The 15478-nt window shown below is 40.0% G+C and overlaps 1 protein-coding gene across 10 annotated transcripts in view; it reads right to left on the bottom strand.

Annotated features, from left to right (window-relative positions):
* LOC120785905 (cytoplasmic dynein 1 intermediate chain 1) overlaps positions 1-15478 on the bottom strand; it is a 55562-nt gene that overhangs the window by 29148 nt on the left and 10936 nt on the right. For 7 of the 10 annotated variants that reach the window (XM_040120881.1, XM_040120871.1, XM_040120873.1 and 4 more), the window contains one exon: positions 436-531. In XM_040120881.1, coding sequence (XP_039976815.1) covers positions 436-531 — 96 coding nt within the window. The remainder of the gene's footprint in view (positions 1-435; positions 532-15478) is intronic. The other 3 variants (XM_040120880.1, XM_040120877.1, XM_040120874.1) reach the window with 1 other exon arrangement.

Here is a 15478-nt window from a genome sequence, read left to right on the forward strand (position 1 = left end):
CACACACACACTTCTCTATTCCTCTCCACTTTGAAGTGTGGTCGGGGGTTCAAGTGACAGGTTTTTAATCAGTGCTGACCCTCACATGCCATGGAGCTGATATGCCGGACCCGCCTTAACCCCCAGCGTAACCTATCCCCACCCTCCCATCTGATACACCCACTGACTGGCAGAGGATGTCACACACGAGTCACCATGTTCCGTGACAGCAACATGTGAGAAGTCGAGGGAATAAAGGGACCGAAGGATAAAGAATGAGGATGCCTGTAGTAATTGGGGCGTGAACTGCCTCACATACCAAGTTGATCTATATGCAGGAAATATTACTGGATTTAATAAAACTTTGACACAATTACGTGAGGCAGTTGATAGAAGCTGACCATTACAATTTTTACATTTCTATCATCCATCCATTTAGCCAGCCATCCTTTTTACCTTCTTTGTTTTCCCTGTTGTCGTCGTCATCCTGCTGCTCTGACTCGGAGCCTGGCTTCGCCTCCATCATCTCCTCATCTTCCTCCTCCTCCTCTACTAAGAGAAAGTAAAAAAAAAAGAGAAAGAGAGAAAGCATTCATGTTAATCAACAGCTGCTCCAATTTTCCTCAACCTCCTGCTGTGTGGTGCCTTCTCCCCCTTCTTACCAAAATAATCATTTCCAGACTTGCACTGGTACACCTGACTAACAAACATTCGGTCCAAATGGGTTTCATTTACAAACACACACACACACACACACACACACACACACACACACGTATTAGCGGAAAAACTTGAAGCACAATGGCTGTAGAATTTCCACCACTGTTGCTTATGTATATTAAGTATACATTGGCTTGGGAAAAGAAATATCACAGGAGACAGTGCCATGCCCATTTCTGTGTTTTAGCTGTAGCGTGTGTACATATGGTCCCGATGTGTGGAGATACTGCACTCATCATGCACACCAATAAGACGCACACACAGACACACACAGTCAGCAGGAAAAGTCAGAGTTGTGTGCACTCTCTTCTTTCTCTCACCTTTGACCCCAAGCAAAGAGATCCAGTGATGTGTGTGTGTAAAAGGGGATTCCCTCTGCATTCCCTCCAATCAGGCTCTGCAATTACACTCGACTCCACGATTTGTTGCAAGTGTGTGCGGTGTGTGTGTTTTGGGTTCAAGTATGAAGGGTTACTGTCAACATAGACACCTGCTTGTCAACTACTGCCCACCAGCAACCCCCCACACCCCTCGGGGTATGTGTTGGTAACCCTCGCCAACCTCTCCTCCTCTTTTCTGCTGCTCCCTCCCTCCGAAACAGATGCTGAGAGTCGGGGGCCTCTCTGTAGACCTCTTAACACCCTGACACCGTGACCAGACACCTGTGGTCTGCCAACACACACGCTATACACACACATACAATCTGTCTTTCTCTCTCTCTCAAACACACACACCCGGAGACCTCACCCACAGTGCCAGGGGTGGCGAGGGGTTAACTGGCGCAGGGTCAAGCTGACAACAATCGCTCAGTCCAGTGGGAGGAAGTGACTACATCACACCCTCAGATGTGTCATGTCTCTCTCTCAGACACACACACACACAGACACAAAAGCACACACGTCGGGGTGTGTTTAACTCAGCTGGAGTATGGCCTGGGGCACTTCTAAAACCACTCGCTCACGGTCTTCACTTGCACCGGATGAACTGTCCATTTATCACTTGGACTGGCCTAAGCTCTTGATGAACTCACTGCTGCTCTAAAAGCAACAAATATGATTATAATTGGTGAAACACTTCAGTGATTTCATTATTATTATAACAATAATTTCTTCCCTTATTTTACTACATTATTTTAGGCTTCCCAGTACCGCATTCTCTCACCCTGTCTTTGTATTTTCTCTTCTTTTTCACTTCCAAGTAAATGTTTTTGATATATTACATTAATTTTCGTACTGTGTGTATATAATAAATGACTAAGCTAAAGCAAACACATGGCGGTGATGCTCAGTCCAAGTCAGTGGTTAACAGCCAAATGTAGTGATCCAAACACCAGTGACCCACCAGTATGGAGGAGAGACCAGAGAGGAACAGACAGGCAGACTGCCAGACTAGCTCCATGTCTGAGCTGCCAAAACAGACAAGCTGCAGACAGAAACGCACAGGAATACCCTTTTTTCGAGCCCCTTTGTATCTCTCTCCATGTTTATTTGTAACGTTTTATTTTTCTCAGATGCTGTTTTTTGGCATCCATCAGTTACTCTTCCCCTCCACAAACTCTGGATATTAATATGCAAATGCTTTAGTATGTGAAAAAGCAAATGGGGTCCTGCTAACCAACATTAGGAAGAGACATTACACACAACCTCTATTCTATTCAGCTGTATTTTATTTTCTTGACCTTACATGACCAGTCCAGTGGTTGGAATGTGTGGTGATGGGAATGGGAGGAGCGTAAATCGAGGAGAGAGACCACATTGAGGAGCGGTCAAACTGTCAACCCCCGGGACCACAGGACTATGGAGCAAGGCAGCGTGATTCATGGCCTATGGGTTACCTCACTGAGGGGAGAAGGTCCAATTCCCGTATGAAGATACTGCTGATGTCGTTGCCAGTGGCCATGCATCAAGTTATTCTGTGACAGTCCCGCACCAAAAATATCCCGGCAATTTCCTTTGAATAGAAATTTTTCAGAGATACATTTCTGTGTGTGCTCAAAGTAAAGCACAAGCTATATAGCGGTAAATGATCCTGGAAAATAGGATTCATGGGTTAGAAAAGATAATATAAAACTTTATGTAAAATGTACATGCAAACACACACAGAGGCACTACAGGATTTCCTGTTGAGTTGCAAAAGAAGCACTAAAGGGAATTCAAAGGAGACAATCTTCCACAGTTTGAGTGTGTCTGACTGCTACCCTGTAAGTATCTGCAGACTTCTTGTTTCCACCTCATTCCAGTCACGGGATGCTTTTTCTGTCCACCTGCTGCTTAATACCGCTCCTCACTGCAGGACAACAGGTTAACTGGTATCCTCCCACTCGCCACAGACGGGGGTCCAACTTGATGAAACTCCACTTGAAACTCCTGTTTTGGCCGGCTACACACCTGGGGTAATGATATCCTCAGTAGCCCAGGGCCACTGCATCTGGCTGCCTCAATCTTCCCCTGGCTGCTTCCTCATGCTGACCAGGACCAGTCAATTCAGCACAGCCTAGCAGGTATGTAGACACACAGATTCATGGTGTGGAGATACAAACACAAGAACACACACAAACACACACACACATATGTGTAAAGGTGTTTGTAAAGCCGCACGCGCACACGCACGCACGCACGCACGCACACACACACACACACACACACACACACACAAACACACACACACACACGCACGCACACACACACGCACGCACACACACACACACACACACACACACACACAGAGGCATAAACACACGTCTATGCAGCTCTTTATAGTTATTGTGTCAGTTACTGGCCAGTACTGCAATATCAATACTAAATATTACAGATTTTATTTTTTTTTGGCCAAAGTCCAAGAAGAATGAAGCCAATTAATTTGACAAACAGAAACGTTTGACTAATTAAGCTATAATGAAACGCCCATATTTAAGAACCAACAGCGACAAAAGTCAGTACACCCTTCATTAATGAGATTCCATTCTTTTGTTTTTTAATATTTTACATGTCATCCTTTATTTTTGATGACAGATTCATTACTCCTGGGCATGGATGATACCAGTCTTGCACAAATCTGTGGAGACATTTTCTGCCATCCTTCACAGATGATTCTTTTCAGCTGCTCTTTGCTGGAAGGGCTTTGTTGCTCTACCTTCTGCTTTAAAAATATTGCAATGGTGTTCATTTGGATTCAAGTCAGGGGACATACTCAGCCAGGTCAGAGATTTCACTTTTATTCTTTACAAACTCGTGTGGTTTTTGTAGTGTATTTGGGATCATTGTCATGTTGGAAAATTCCTCTCCTGCCAAGCTTCTTGTGACTGGGAATCGTCTTTTCATTCAGTATTTGAGTATACAGATTTGCATTCATAGTGGCATCTATAAATGTCATCTCCCCAGCATGTTTTGCACTCATGCAGCCTCATATCAGCACACTCCCACCTCCATGTTTCACAATCAGCACTGTGCAGTCATTGTGGTGGCCCTGGCCAGGTCCACACCAAACATGCTGGACCCCATCTGATCCAAACTATTTTATTTTGGTTTCATCTGACCAAAGAATGTGCTGCCAATATTCATCAGGCCTCTTTTCATGCTCTTTGGCAAAGTTTAATCTTGCAGCTCTGTGAGCAATGATTTTCTTGTTGGACACCGTCTGTAGAGGTTGACTTCACGCAATGTCCTTTACACTGTCCGATCAGTCACAGAAACACAAATTTCCACGGAATAATCCTTGTGCCAAGTCAGAAGCATCAATCTGTCTGTTTTTCAGTGCAATCAATGACAATGCGTCTGTTATTGGTAGTATGGTTCTTCCTATACCTCCTAACCAGTGCTGCAACTGTGTTTCAGCTTATGTTTAGTAGCCCAGTGATGTTCTTGTATCCTCTCACATCTTTATGAAGTCTCACAATCTGATTTCTTAGTTGTTCAGGCAATTCCTAACCATTTGGATCCATGTTGCTTCAGACACAATCCAGGCCAGAAATGAGGAAGCTGTCTTGTTCAAAAGGAGCAACACTAGCACCCCAGTACATATCAACTTTCGCTCTCCATGTATAGTGAAGATATGTTGTGCAAATTAATGACTTCTAGCACATCATAATTGAAAGCATAACTTACAATTATGATGTGTTAGATATGTGAACAGTTTTGTAGGGCTTTTTTATAATCAATTAATCTGCCCATTATATTTTAAAATTATTTTCTCAATTAATTGCTACCTCCGCCAAGGAGGTCATGTTTTCACCCGTGTATATTTGTTAGTTTGTTTGTTTGTTTGTAAGCAGAATTACGCAAAAAGTACTGAACTGATTTGCACCGAACTTGGTGGAGGGATGGGGCATGGGCCAGGGAAATTTTGGTGTGGATGCAGTTAATGGGGCGGAACCAGGAACTGTTTAAATCACTTTCTTTAACATTGCGAGATAGGGCATTTTAAGGCATTTTTCGACATTTTCATCAATAATAGGCCATAGCAGAGGTGTGGGCTCTACTGAGTGCCATTCTAGTTTGGTCTTTAAATTGTCAGAGTACAGTGAAAAATGCTCATCATAATTTCCTAGGGCAAAAGTTGGCATCTTCAAATTGTTTGTGTTGTCTATCCAACAGGTCAAGATCAAAAATATTCAGTTTACTATCATAGAGGACTAAGAAAACCAGAAAATTTTCACATTATTGAGGCTGAAACCAGTCACAGTCCTTTTTGTGTAAAACATTACTGAATGACTAAGCATTTATAAGAATAGTTGCTGATATTCTGTCAATCAACTAATCAATTAATTGCTCTACAATTTTATGCAATATGCATAACAGTTATATTAAACATAAAATGGATTCCTTTATATGTAATTCTGCTCTGTCATGAAAGGTATACTTTTTAATATCAACTGTAAAACTATTGTAAAAACTAGTAGTTGTACTGTAGTTTGACTTGTTTATTCATAGATCTTTTTTGCATTGCATTGAAAATATCACATATATAAAAAAATACTTTGACAGGATTTTCTGAAACTGTACTTGTTTCCACCTTTATCTTTATCTACACCTACACAGACCTCCTCCGAAGAAGGATCCCTCTTAACCCTCTATGAGAGACAAGAAGGAGTCAGCTCGTAATTACAATGCAACTATCTACTGTATTGAGGCTAATTAACACTTTATTATCATGTTTTCTGTGCATGGGGTTCTTGTTAGCCGGTATAAGCATCATTATTGCTTTTATAGACTATAATGAGAGTGAAATAGTGCAGGTGAGAGTAATGGGCTGATCTGTTTGTGGAATAGAGAAAATGTAGTCTTAATGAAGGCTGACACACCACTGAGAGTTTCATTATCTTAAACATCATGTATTATTTCACAGTAGGTAGCTACTATTGAGCATGTGGAGAGATTAGTTTTAAAGTTACTGACAGCATATAAAAGATGTACACTATCTTCTGCTTCCCTTTGGCTAGGACATAAAGCCCAACGACATGGTGTGTCATGGCAATAATGTGTTAGCTTAAGTTCTGTTTTAGTAAGGATCAAAGCCTTAGCTTACCTTTTATTCTGAACCCAATCCACAGTGAGTGCTAGTCTGCTGAAATGTGTGGGAGCAATTGGTGTAGTTATCAAAGAGCTGTGGGCGTGTGTGTAGAGGGGAGGATGAGACCAGGCCCCAAGTTTGTCATCAACTACATTATAGGGGCAGAGCTGCAGACTTATCATAGCAGTATGGAGGTGACTACCAAACTGAGTCACACACAATAAAAGTTGACAGTACTCATCGTTTTTATAGATCTCTATTATGTTAATCACAAAGACAGAGAGACATTAATATGAGAGAGGAGAGGCGTCGGAAACTGGGAAAGGTACACAAAATAGAAATCCAGCAGGATATTGGGGGATCCCACGCACTGGGAATAACCCAACAACATCATATATGGGCACACACAAACACACACAAACACACAGAGTTCGCAGGGGTTCTGGGAGGTTGGCTGTTGAGCAGACCACAACACAAGCACTATGCAGAGGAGTAGGAGGAGGTCGACAAGACTTGAAAGGCTCCTCTAATGTAGCCCTGGCACGACAACACACACACACACACACACACACACACACACACACACACACACACACACACACACACACACACACACACACACACACACACACACACACACACACACACACACACACATTCACTGAGAACAACTGTTATTGTTACAGAAAGGCACAACACACGTATACTCACACTATATTCACTTCACCTCTGCATATATTACAAATGACCTAAGGCATCAGGGGAATTTTCTCACTTTTATTCGTCCCACCTCCAGTAATATAATACTTGTTATCCAATTACCAAACACACACAAAAAAAACATTTATATAACCACAATGATTTTATACGACTGAAATAAAATGACGCAATCCTAAAATAAACAGAATGTGATATGATAGGCCTACGTATAATTTGTATTGTCACACGGGGCATTATTTTTTGCAGACAACCATGAACATTTTTAACACAAAGCTTATTCATTGGTTGATAATGTAAAAAAAAAAAAGAAATAGAAAACACTATCAGCCCAAAATAAAGCAAACAGAAGAACACTGGGAATACGGAGTGTTAACTCTTCACAATCCTTAATGGTTCTTTAAAGCAGAAATATCCTGTTTTCAGCCATCTGGAACAAGCTTATGGGCCATTTTGAGTAGACCCAGAGATTAAAATTAACACTGCTCCATGTTTTTTTGTCATGCTTTTTACAGTTAGACCAGTCATCCTCTTTGCAAGCCTTGTGCCCACTCACATGTGTTCTGTTGAACTGTCTGGGTGATCTAATGCAGATCACTAGGTTTTGTTAAGACTCACATAAAATTGTCTTTCTAAACACAGAGAAACACCACCAACATTTAAGGGACCTCTGTTAGTCAGGCTGGACGGCAAATTGATGGGTTTAGAGCCAGCCGTGCATGAAAAGTCAAACAGATCTTTTTCTGAGAGGTGAGAGGGCACACCAACCTGCTCAAGAACCTTACTGATTTGTAGATGGTCAAGACAGACAGCCTAGATTGTGGGGAAAGGTGCAAAAATATGGCATGAACCCAATCTCTGAGTGCACAGTTGCATCCTCTTGCAAGTGAATCATATTCCAGGGGTATAACATCTCTTAAGTCTCCTACAAAGTCAGTCAAATGTTGAGTAATTGCTTGTAATATAATTTTTCCCCAGAGAGTGGCTCAGGATTTTAATTAGGATTAGAGAAAAGTGGAAATAAATACAATGTCATGCACTGAAAATCCTCTAAACATAAGCTTTTTTTTTTTTGCTTTCAATTTGTTTTAATAGAAAATGCCGCGAAAATAATGTTTAAAATTCATCATGGTTCATCAAGTCATGATTGCCACATTAGGGGTAACAGTATTCGCCACATACACACACATTAGTGGCTGGACTGATGTACACCTGGTTAGGCTAAAAACCACGGGGAAGATTTTAATTAATTAATTTCTTCACTATATTTCCCCACACTAATCAAACATTGTGTATGTGTTTGTGTTCAACTCTGTGTACACCCAAGTCCACACCTTATGCAGAAACTTATGTCCACACATAATCAGCTGTCATTAATGCAGCCCATTCAGGCCTCTGGGGGTCTGCGGCCAACCTTGCTGTGTGCTGTGGGTGCAGTGAGAGTACCTTCTCTCCCCATATCTTTCTCTCTTTCAGTCCCTCTCTCTGTCTTACCCACCCCCTCTCTTTCTAGCAGTGCCACCCAGGCTTGGCCCCAACCCAGACCCACATCTTTAAACTGAGCCATCATGCCACGCCACGCCATGCTCTGAGCCCAGCCGCAAGGCCCTGATTAAAACCCATGACTTCAAACTTTCCAAACTGTCAAAAACCCAGTCAAAGAGAGAGGGAGAGAAAGAGAGACAGACCAACAGAAAGAAAAAGTCTCACATAAAATCACTGCTGTGGCACCGACTCACTTTTAAACATGTCATCTGAACAGGGATTTGTGTCACTCGGAAATAGAGCTGTTTGCCTCTGCGTGCGTATGTGTGTGTATGGCTCAGATGGAGATCGGTGGTCTGGGTTTGCCACTTGGATGACGATGGTGTTTCATTTTGTTTGAATGAGGGAAGGACGGACAGATGGGACAAACAGTTTTTATATGCCTACTAGATGTTGATGCTTGGGGTTGAATCCTTCTACTAAAATAGACAATCATATTCATAGCACATCAGCAACACTTAAATAAATAAACTGAATCATATTCGTAGGAAAATACCTTCATGAGTAAATTATTACCATAATTTAATGTCATCTGATATTTATTTCTGATAATAAATCTCTGACCCTTTTGTTTGGGGAGACTTACAGAGAACTCTCAAGTATATATCAAGTGTATGTGCCAATAGTGCTCCCTGCTGGAGAGTTGCAGAATAGCATGCCACACTCCTCCCAAACAGAAAATCAGCATGGTTATCAAATTTCACTTCAATCAACTGTCAAGCTATAAACTATGATAATCATCTAGAAATTTTAGGTCTGAATCAACTGCAACTAGAACAGAGTAAGTTGATTTCAAAGCCTGCTGAATTTCCACCATGACTGGCTGAAGAACAACTGAAAAAAAATGTCTGTTGTGCTACCTTGTTAGTAGCACAAAATTATTTTTACTTGACAAATAATGTTCAAGGTTTTGCTAATTGATTGCCTGTATATAAAAAAAAAAGGTTAAATTCAACTGGTTGTCATTTTTAAACTGTGAGGGTAAAAACACACAAACTAGCCTTGAAATGGTTAATAAACATCAAACTGAAACCACTAAAGTGAAGCAGCGATCTAAGCTGCAGGCTCGCTGTGGCAGTGAACCGCTACCCTCTCAAATGAAAACCCCTGGAGAGTCGAAAGGATCTCAGAGTACAAGGGAGACCACCCAGTGAAACGTTCAAGCCCCACTGTTGTTTTACACACGTATAAAAAATGCAACAAGGGAGGGAAAGGGTGGGGTGCATATGTCAAAAAGTCAAGTTCAACAAAATACAAGTGAAAAGGGGAAAAAAGAAAACAGTTGAAAAGAGTAAAAAAGAAACACGTGAAACTGTATTCCTACTCATCTCAAGCACTCATCAGATGGCAAATATTATTTTGGATGATGGTCATTTCGCCAAAGAGGGAAAAAAAGCCAGAGGGAGGGAGATGAAGAAGGGGTTCATGTACCTTATTATACGGTGGTCATAGGGGAAAATTGCAATCATCTGTGACTCACTTGGAATACCTTAACCACTGTGAAAGACAGTATTTCTCTCTAATATCAAGACCGTCTCTGAGTTTTGACTGCCATGGCCATTTTTACAGAAACCACTTGGGACCTTGCATCAATTTTGGGAGTGAAACAGGAGTGAAGGCTGCGCCCTTTTGAGTTTGATGACGATGAAAGCCAAACTCAGAGATGTTTTATGAAGAGAGAAATTGAGAAGCATTGACTGCTTATGTGTGACTGCAGGGAAAAGATGAGGGGAGATCATAATAGCAAAACCCAAGTGTGAATATGCATGTGCAGCACATACACACTTGGTTTAAATCATACCCCCAAAACATGCGACCTTAAGGCGATCACTATTCCTTAAGTCCACTAGTCACCAGATATAAATATAAATTGTTATATGTACTATCAGTAGAAAAAATTCAAAGTAAAACAACTGAGTACCTTTTGTTCAGGGTCCTCTGGGTACATTCACTGTAGTTATTCTCTACACGAATTTCGCCTTTTCTAAAGCACACACACACACACACACACACCATCGATCTATTCAGCCTGCTGTACTTGCCTGGCTGGAACAACAACAATGTATGAGACAAGCACTTCCATATGTGGCTACGTACACATATGCACATACACAGACACATAAAAAAAACATAAGTACCTAACCATGCAAACCACACACTCATGCAACCACATTCCTCTCTTCAGGACCTTGAAGACTGCCTGCAAACTCCTCAGTAATGTTGGTTTTCCTACAGACTGGGAGTGTGTAACATTCACTGTTTTTATTTGAATGCATCATTGCTTCACTGGATCGTAGAAAATGCCAAAGACAGACACAGGGTAAATTGGCTGAGGGAACAAATTCATGAGTTGTGAGTGTTTGGTATGAACCTCAGTCCACTGCCTAACGCAGCAATACTTTCCTTCTCGATGCTGTCTTGTAGGAGAAACCAGACAAAACATAATAACTACATTCAAGTCTTCCGGTAAACAAGCATCACATTGCATGGGCACAGAAGAGTGTCACAAAACTGTTAACATAACCCTACAATATACATGTGGTTACTGTATGTACTGTGTTGCTGACTCTGGCACCGTTGACTAAACCGTCAGCCACTACACAAACTTACACCTTGAACACACTTTCTTAAATTTACAATATGTGTTCTCTGACTAGTCTATTAGTTAAACTTGAATAGCTCTACTTTTGTTACTTAGTGCAACGTATCATTTGAAATTTTTAGATAATAGTGGCAATACAATATCTAAATTTTGGTACCAATACAAAAACAATACTTTACTTTTAGGAATGTAAACATATAATTCTACAAAACACTTTTTTCATTTAAGAAAAGAAGCCAAGAACTTATCAAATATTAAATGTTCCCTTAGACACAGGGAGCTGTAGACGAATTTAATCTAGATAAAACAGAAAAAATATTATGTAGACTACAAATCTGACCAGTCATTGAATGACAACTTTCAGCATTTTTGATACTTTGTGCTACAGACACATTTCAATAAGTAACCAAAAGTATCAAGTTTCCATACTCATTGGAAATAACGTAATCCAGCTATAACATTTGGCTTTTACTTGCTTCAATGTTTTTTTTTTTGTATTTTGTATAGCTACAAATGTAGCTCCAATTTAGCTATGGCAACCTGATACAACCTAAAAAGATTTGTTGCAAATTGTCAAGAATAGAATAAAAAAGGTTTTAGGGACTGTGCTAACTAGGACTGGAAATATGGTTGAAATGAATACCACGAAGTTAATATGACTATTTTCTCAATGTCAATCTATATATCAATGCAAAATGACCTTAAAAATAAGCGGATTTTCAATCCAATGAGCCGTTTTCCTCTGTTATGCAGCACACATCATACAAACTCATATATGTAATACAATAACTTCAATAACCTAGTGCAATAAGTTATTAAACTGGTGTAGTAATGAGTTTCAGACATGGTTTCCAATACTATTTGGTAACAATTTAAAATCCACTCCTATTGGATTAAATTTTAAAGGACATTTTTGTTGAATGTAGACAGTTTAGGACCTGTTGAATCAAATTTAATATTATTTAGGAGTTTGTGGAAATAAAACAAAACACAAACGTGAACACTAATTGGATCGATGCACTGCCATTGGTCAGGATCATTTCATAAATGTGCAGTTTGGTTTCTTAACTCCTCCATTATGTGATTATGTAGAGTTCAGGTGACATGTGTGCGTGTGTGTGTGGCCACTTTGTTGGTGTTTAAATGTATACATTTTTACGGATGTGTGTATGCTTGTTTATTCCCATATATGTTAGTCTGCACATATGCGTTTACATTTCTAAATCTGTTTGCTTATGTGAATGTGTACTTACAAGAATGGGTGTCTTTTCAGATTACTGCTTGGAAATGGGTTTTCTCTCGCAATTAGAGGCCATTACCACTCCCCCACAATTCAAAAGAAAGCCTCTTATTGCAGTAAATATACTAAAGTGAATTATTGACCAACTTTATACCCAAGATGTACAGAACCTGAAAACTAATTGGCCAGGAAATATTACAGGGGTAGAGAGATTTATGCACATACTTTTGCTACAGCCCCACGGACATTAACATACACTCTTGACCCTGTGAACTTTTAACCCTAAGAAAGGGATTTTCCAAAGTTCCAACATCAATTTATACACAAACACACACACGGTTGTATTTCTGAAGGCTTACTTGTGGTTCACTGCAAACAATTACTGCTTCAATATCATAGCTGCTGCAACATCCTTCGGTGGCCTGCTTCTCCTCCATTGGTGTCTCTCTTGCTCTTTCACTTCCATTCCTCTTTTTATTCTCCAGGGACCAAACATTTCTCTTTACCTTTTACATTCTCTCTTTATCCTTTTCCTTAATTTCTCTCTATTTCTTTGAATACCTTTCCAGTATGGCCTATTATGGGTCTTTTAAGGCTCCACTGAGCGAAACCAATTTACTACAAAATGGGTTAGGCTCACACTACACCCCTGCCAACCTACACAATACATGCACAAGCACATGCACAAAATTCTTTCAATCCCCTTGACCTTTCCTGCTCATGCCAACTTTTCAAGCGCACACACACGCACGCACACGTGCACGCGCGCACACACGCACACACACAAACACACACACACACACACACACAGATTAGGATCAGTAAAGTAAAAGAGTGGATTCTGACATTGACTCTGTTCATGGCCAAGTGGGGTTGGCTGGCCAAGAAAAGGGATGCAGAGAGAAAGAAAGAGAGAGACACAAAGATTGCCCACATTTTTACTGAAACTATGTGAAAGCTCACCCCCTCCTCCCCTGTTAAGAGTGTTTGAAACTTGGCTCTACAATTTTTGTAAGATTTGAGGAGAATGTAGTTGGAACATTTCAACTGCTGTGGTTAAATAGGAGACATGAGAGAGGGTTCACAGTCTCAATGAAACTCCTGAGACACTTCACCAGTGTCTGTGTCCAGCAGTGATAATTACATTTTTCATTTTAGAACATAAGGACAAATTAAAACATAATTTCCATTTAGCAAAGGGAAATGTTTTCCCGCAACACATTTAAGACTGTCATTACAGAGGTAAAGTTTGGTAAAGCCCAAAAAACTTGAGTCTGACCGAACTTCAATTTTATGAGCCAAGACCTTACATTTTTACAACACTAATGGCATTAAGACATTCAAAGAGAGCCTTGCTTTACGGTGGTATAACAGCAATGTGTTTAACTATACTAGTTTTTGCCCTTTTAAAGAGAAAATATAATTTTAAACACATTTCTATTATAAATACTTAGTTTTAGTCAAATTTTCAAGTTAATATATTTAATATTTCCTCTTTGCATTTTCTTAAATCTGCTTTAGATTATTTTTGGCCCCTTGGGGGCGGCACAACAAGTTAAAAACACAACACCGACATATTATCAACTTATAAATGTTGTTTTGACAAACATTTTACAAATAGTTGCCTTATTACACATCCATTAGATGCATGAAGCTACATTAGTCGTGTTTTAGGCGTCCTGACGATTGTAAATTCAATATTCATTTTTCTTTTAGCTCTCTTGGTCTCCAGCTCATGAAAGAAATATCTGACACTGTAGCTGCTTAATGCTCGACAATGCCCACTACCTAAAAAAAACACCAAAAAAACAATGAGCTGTAAGACACCAAAATTCTCAATAGAGCTTAGAGGAGCTGCAGAGTGGGTGGCAATTCTCTATGGTTTCATCACTACAAGTGACCCGTTTCACATTAGAGTCATTTGACCTATTGTTCTATCTGAACAATGGGTGCATGTCTGCACTGCATTCTTCTGTGTCTCTTTTAAATGCTGCCACAGGTGTGCTGAAAAGCATTGATCCTGTCACTTCACAACCATTGCTGGCCAAAATATTGTCTTTGTTGTGTTTACAAATACTTATATTCAGAAAAATATGGAAACTTACTTTGCTGAGTAAAGCTAAGACTACCAACTGACAAAATTAAGAGTGTTTCAATCTTTATTTATATCAAATTCTGTTTTTTGGTTGAAAAGCACATAGTCAAATTGAAATAAAAGTCACTTCTCTTAACACATAAGGCATGAAACACCAACTATTCGACACACACTTTGTTTGACCTCAGTGGGTTAGGTTGCTATCACACACCACATTAGACCTTACTTTATTTCCCTGCTATGTCCTTAGACAAAGCATCCATCCCCCACGACAAGCATGTCCATTCATACCCATTAGGATAACAGTAAATAGTTGGAGCCAACCGTGACTGGGGCTAATCCGATTGCCTGACACAATGGACACTCGGGACAGACAGATCAGTAAACAGCCAATGGGAAAAGGAACATACATAGATAGCTACACATCATGATTATATGGAGGCAAATTGGTCACGGAAATGAAAAGCTATATCATTAACTGGTTTAAATGAGAGTCACACACACACTCCATGGGAGTTTTAAAACACAAACTCTTATGTACAAGGACAGACACATGTTCACAAAGACACAAAGTCAGATCAAATCAATCGACTTTGATAAAGCTACATTCACGTTTGAACACGCACACACGCACACTCCTACAGAGCTTTCTCACATCAGACACACAAGCAGCCAGCCACCTTGGGCATAAGGGCAGATATGAGAAGTGGGGAGGTCAGAAGTTCATGAGGAGAAGAAGCCATGAGAGAATCCCTGAGTCATCCGCCAATGATTTAAAGTGATTATGATGAGACTTCACTCATCCTTCCTTTCACACACACTTATGGCACAAAGTCAATACTACAGTTTTAATGTGAAACTATCACCCACATTAGAGATCATCTAATAAATCCAGGCCCTAATAACATTTGATAGCGATAACAATAAAACTAGTCATAGGAAACATATCTGCTAAATGAAATGCATCAATCTGCCAGATGTGACCTTTAAAAATGTGTTACAATAATTAGATATAATATTTTTGGTCATAAGAATATGACATTTTATATGATGATTACTCCACCATACTTTT

Source organism: Xiphias gladius, chromosome 24 (assembly GCF_016859285.1).
Source record: "Xiphias gladius isolate SHS-SW01 ecotype Sanya breed wild chromosome 24, ASM1685928v1, whole genome shotgun sequence".
Classification (NCBI taxonomy): domain Eukaryota; kingdom Metazoa; phylum Chordata; class Actinopteri; order Istiophoriformes; family Xiphiidae; genus Xiphias; species Xiphias gladius.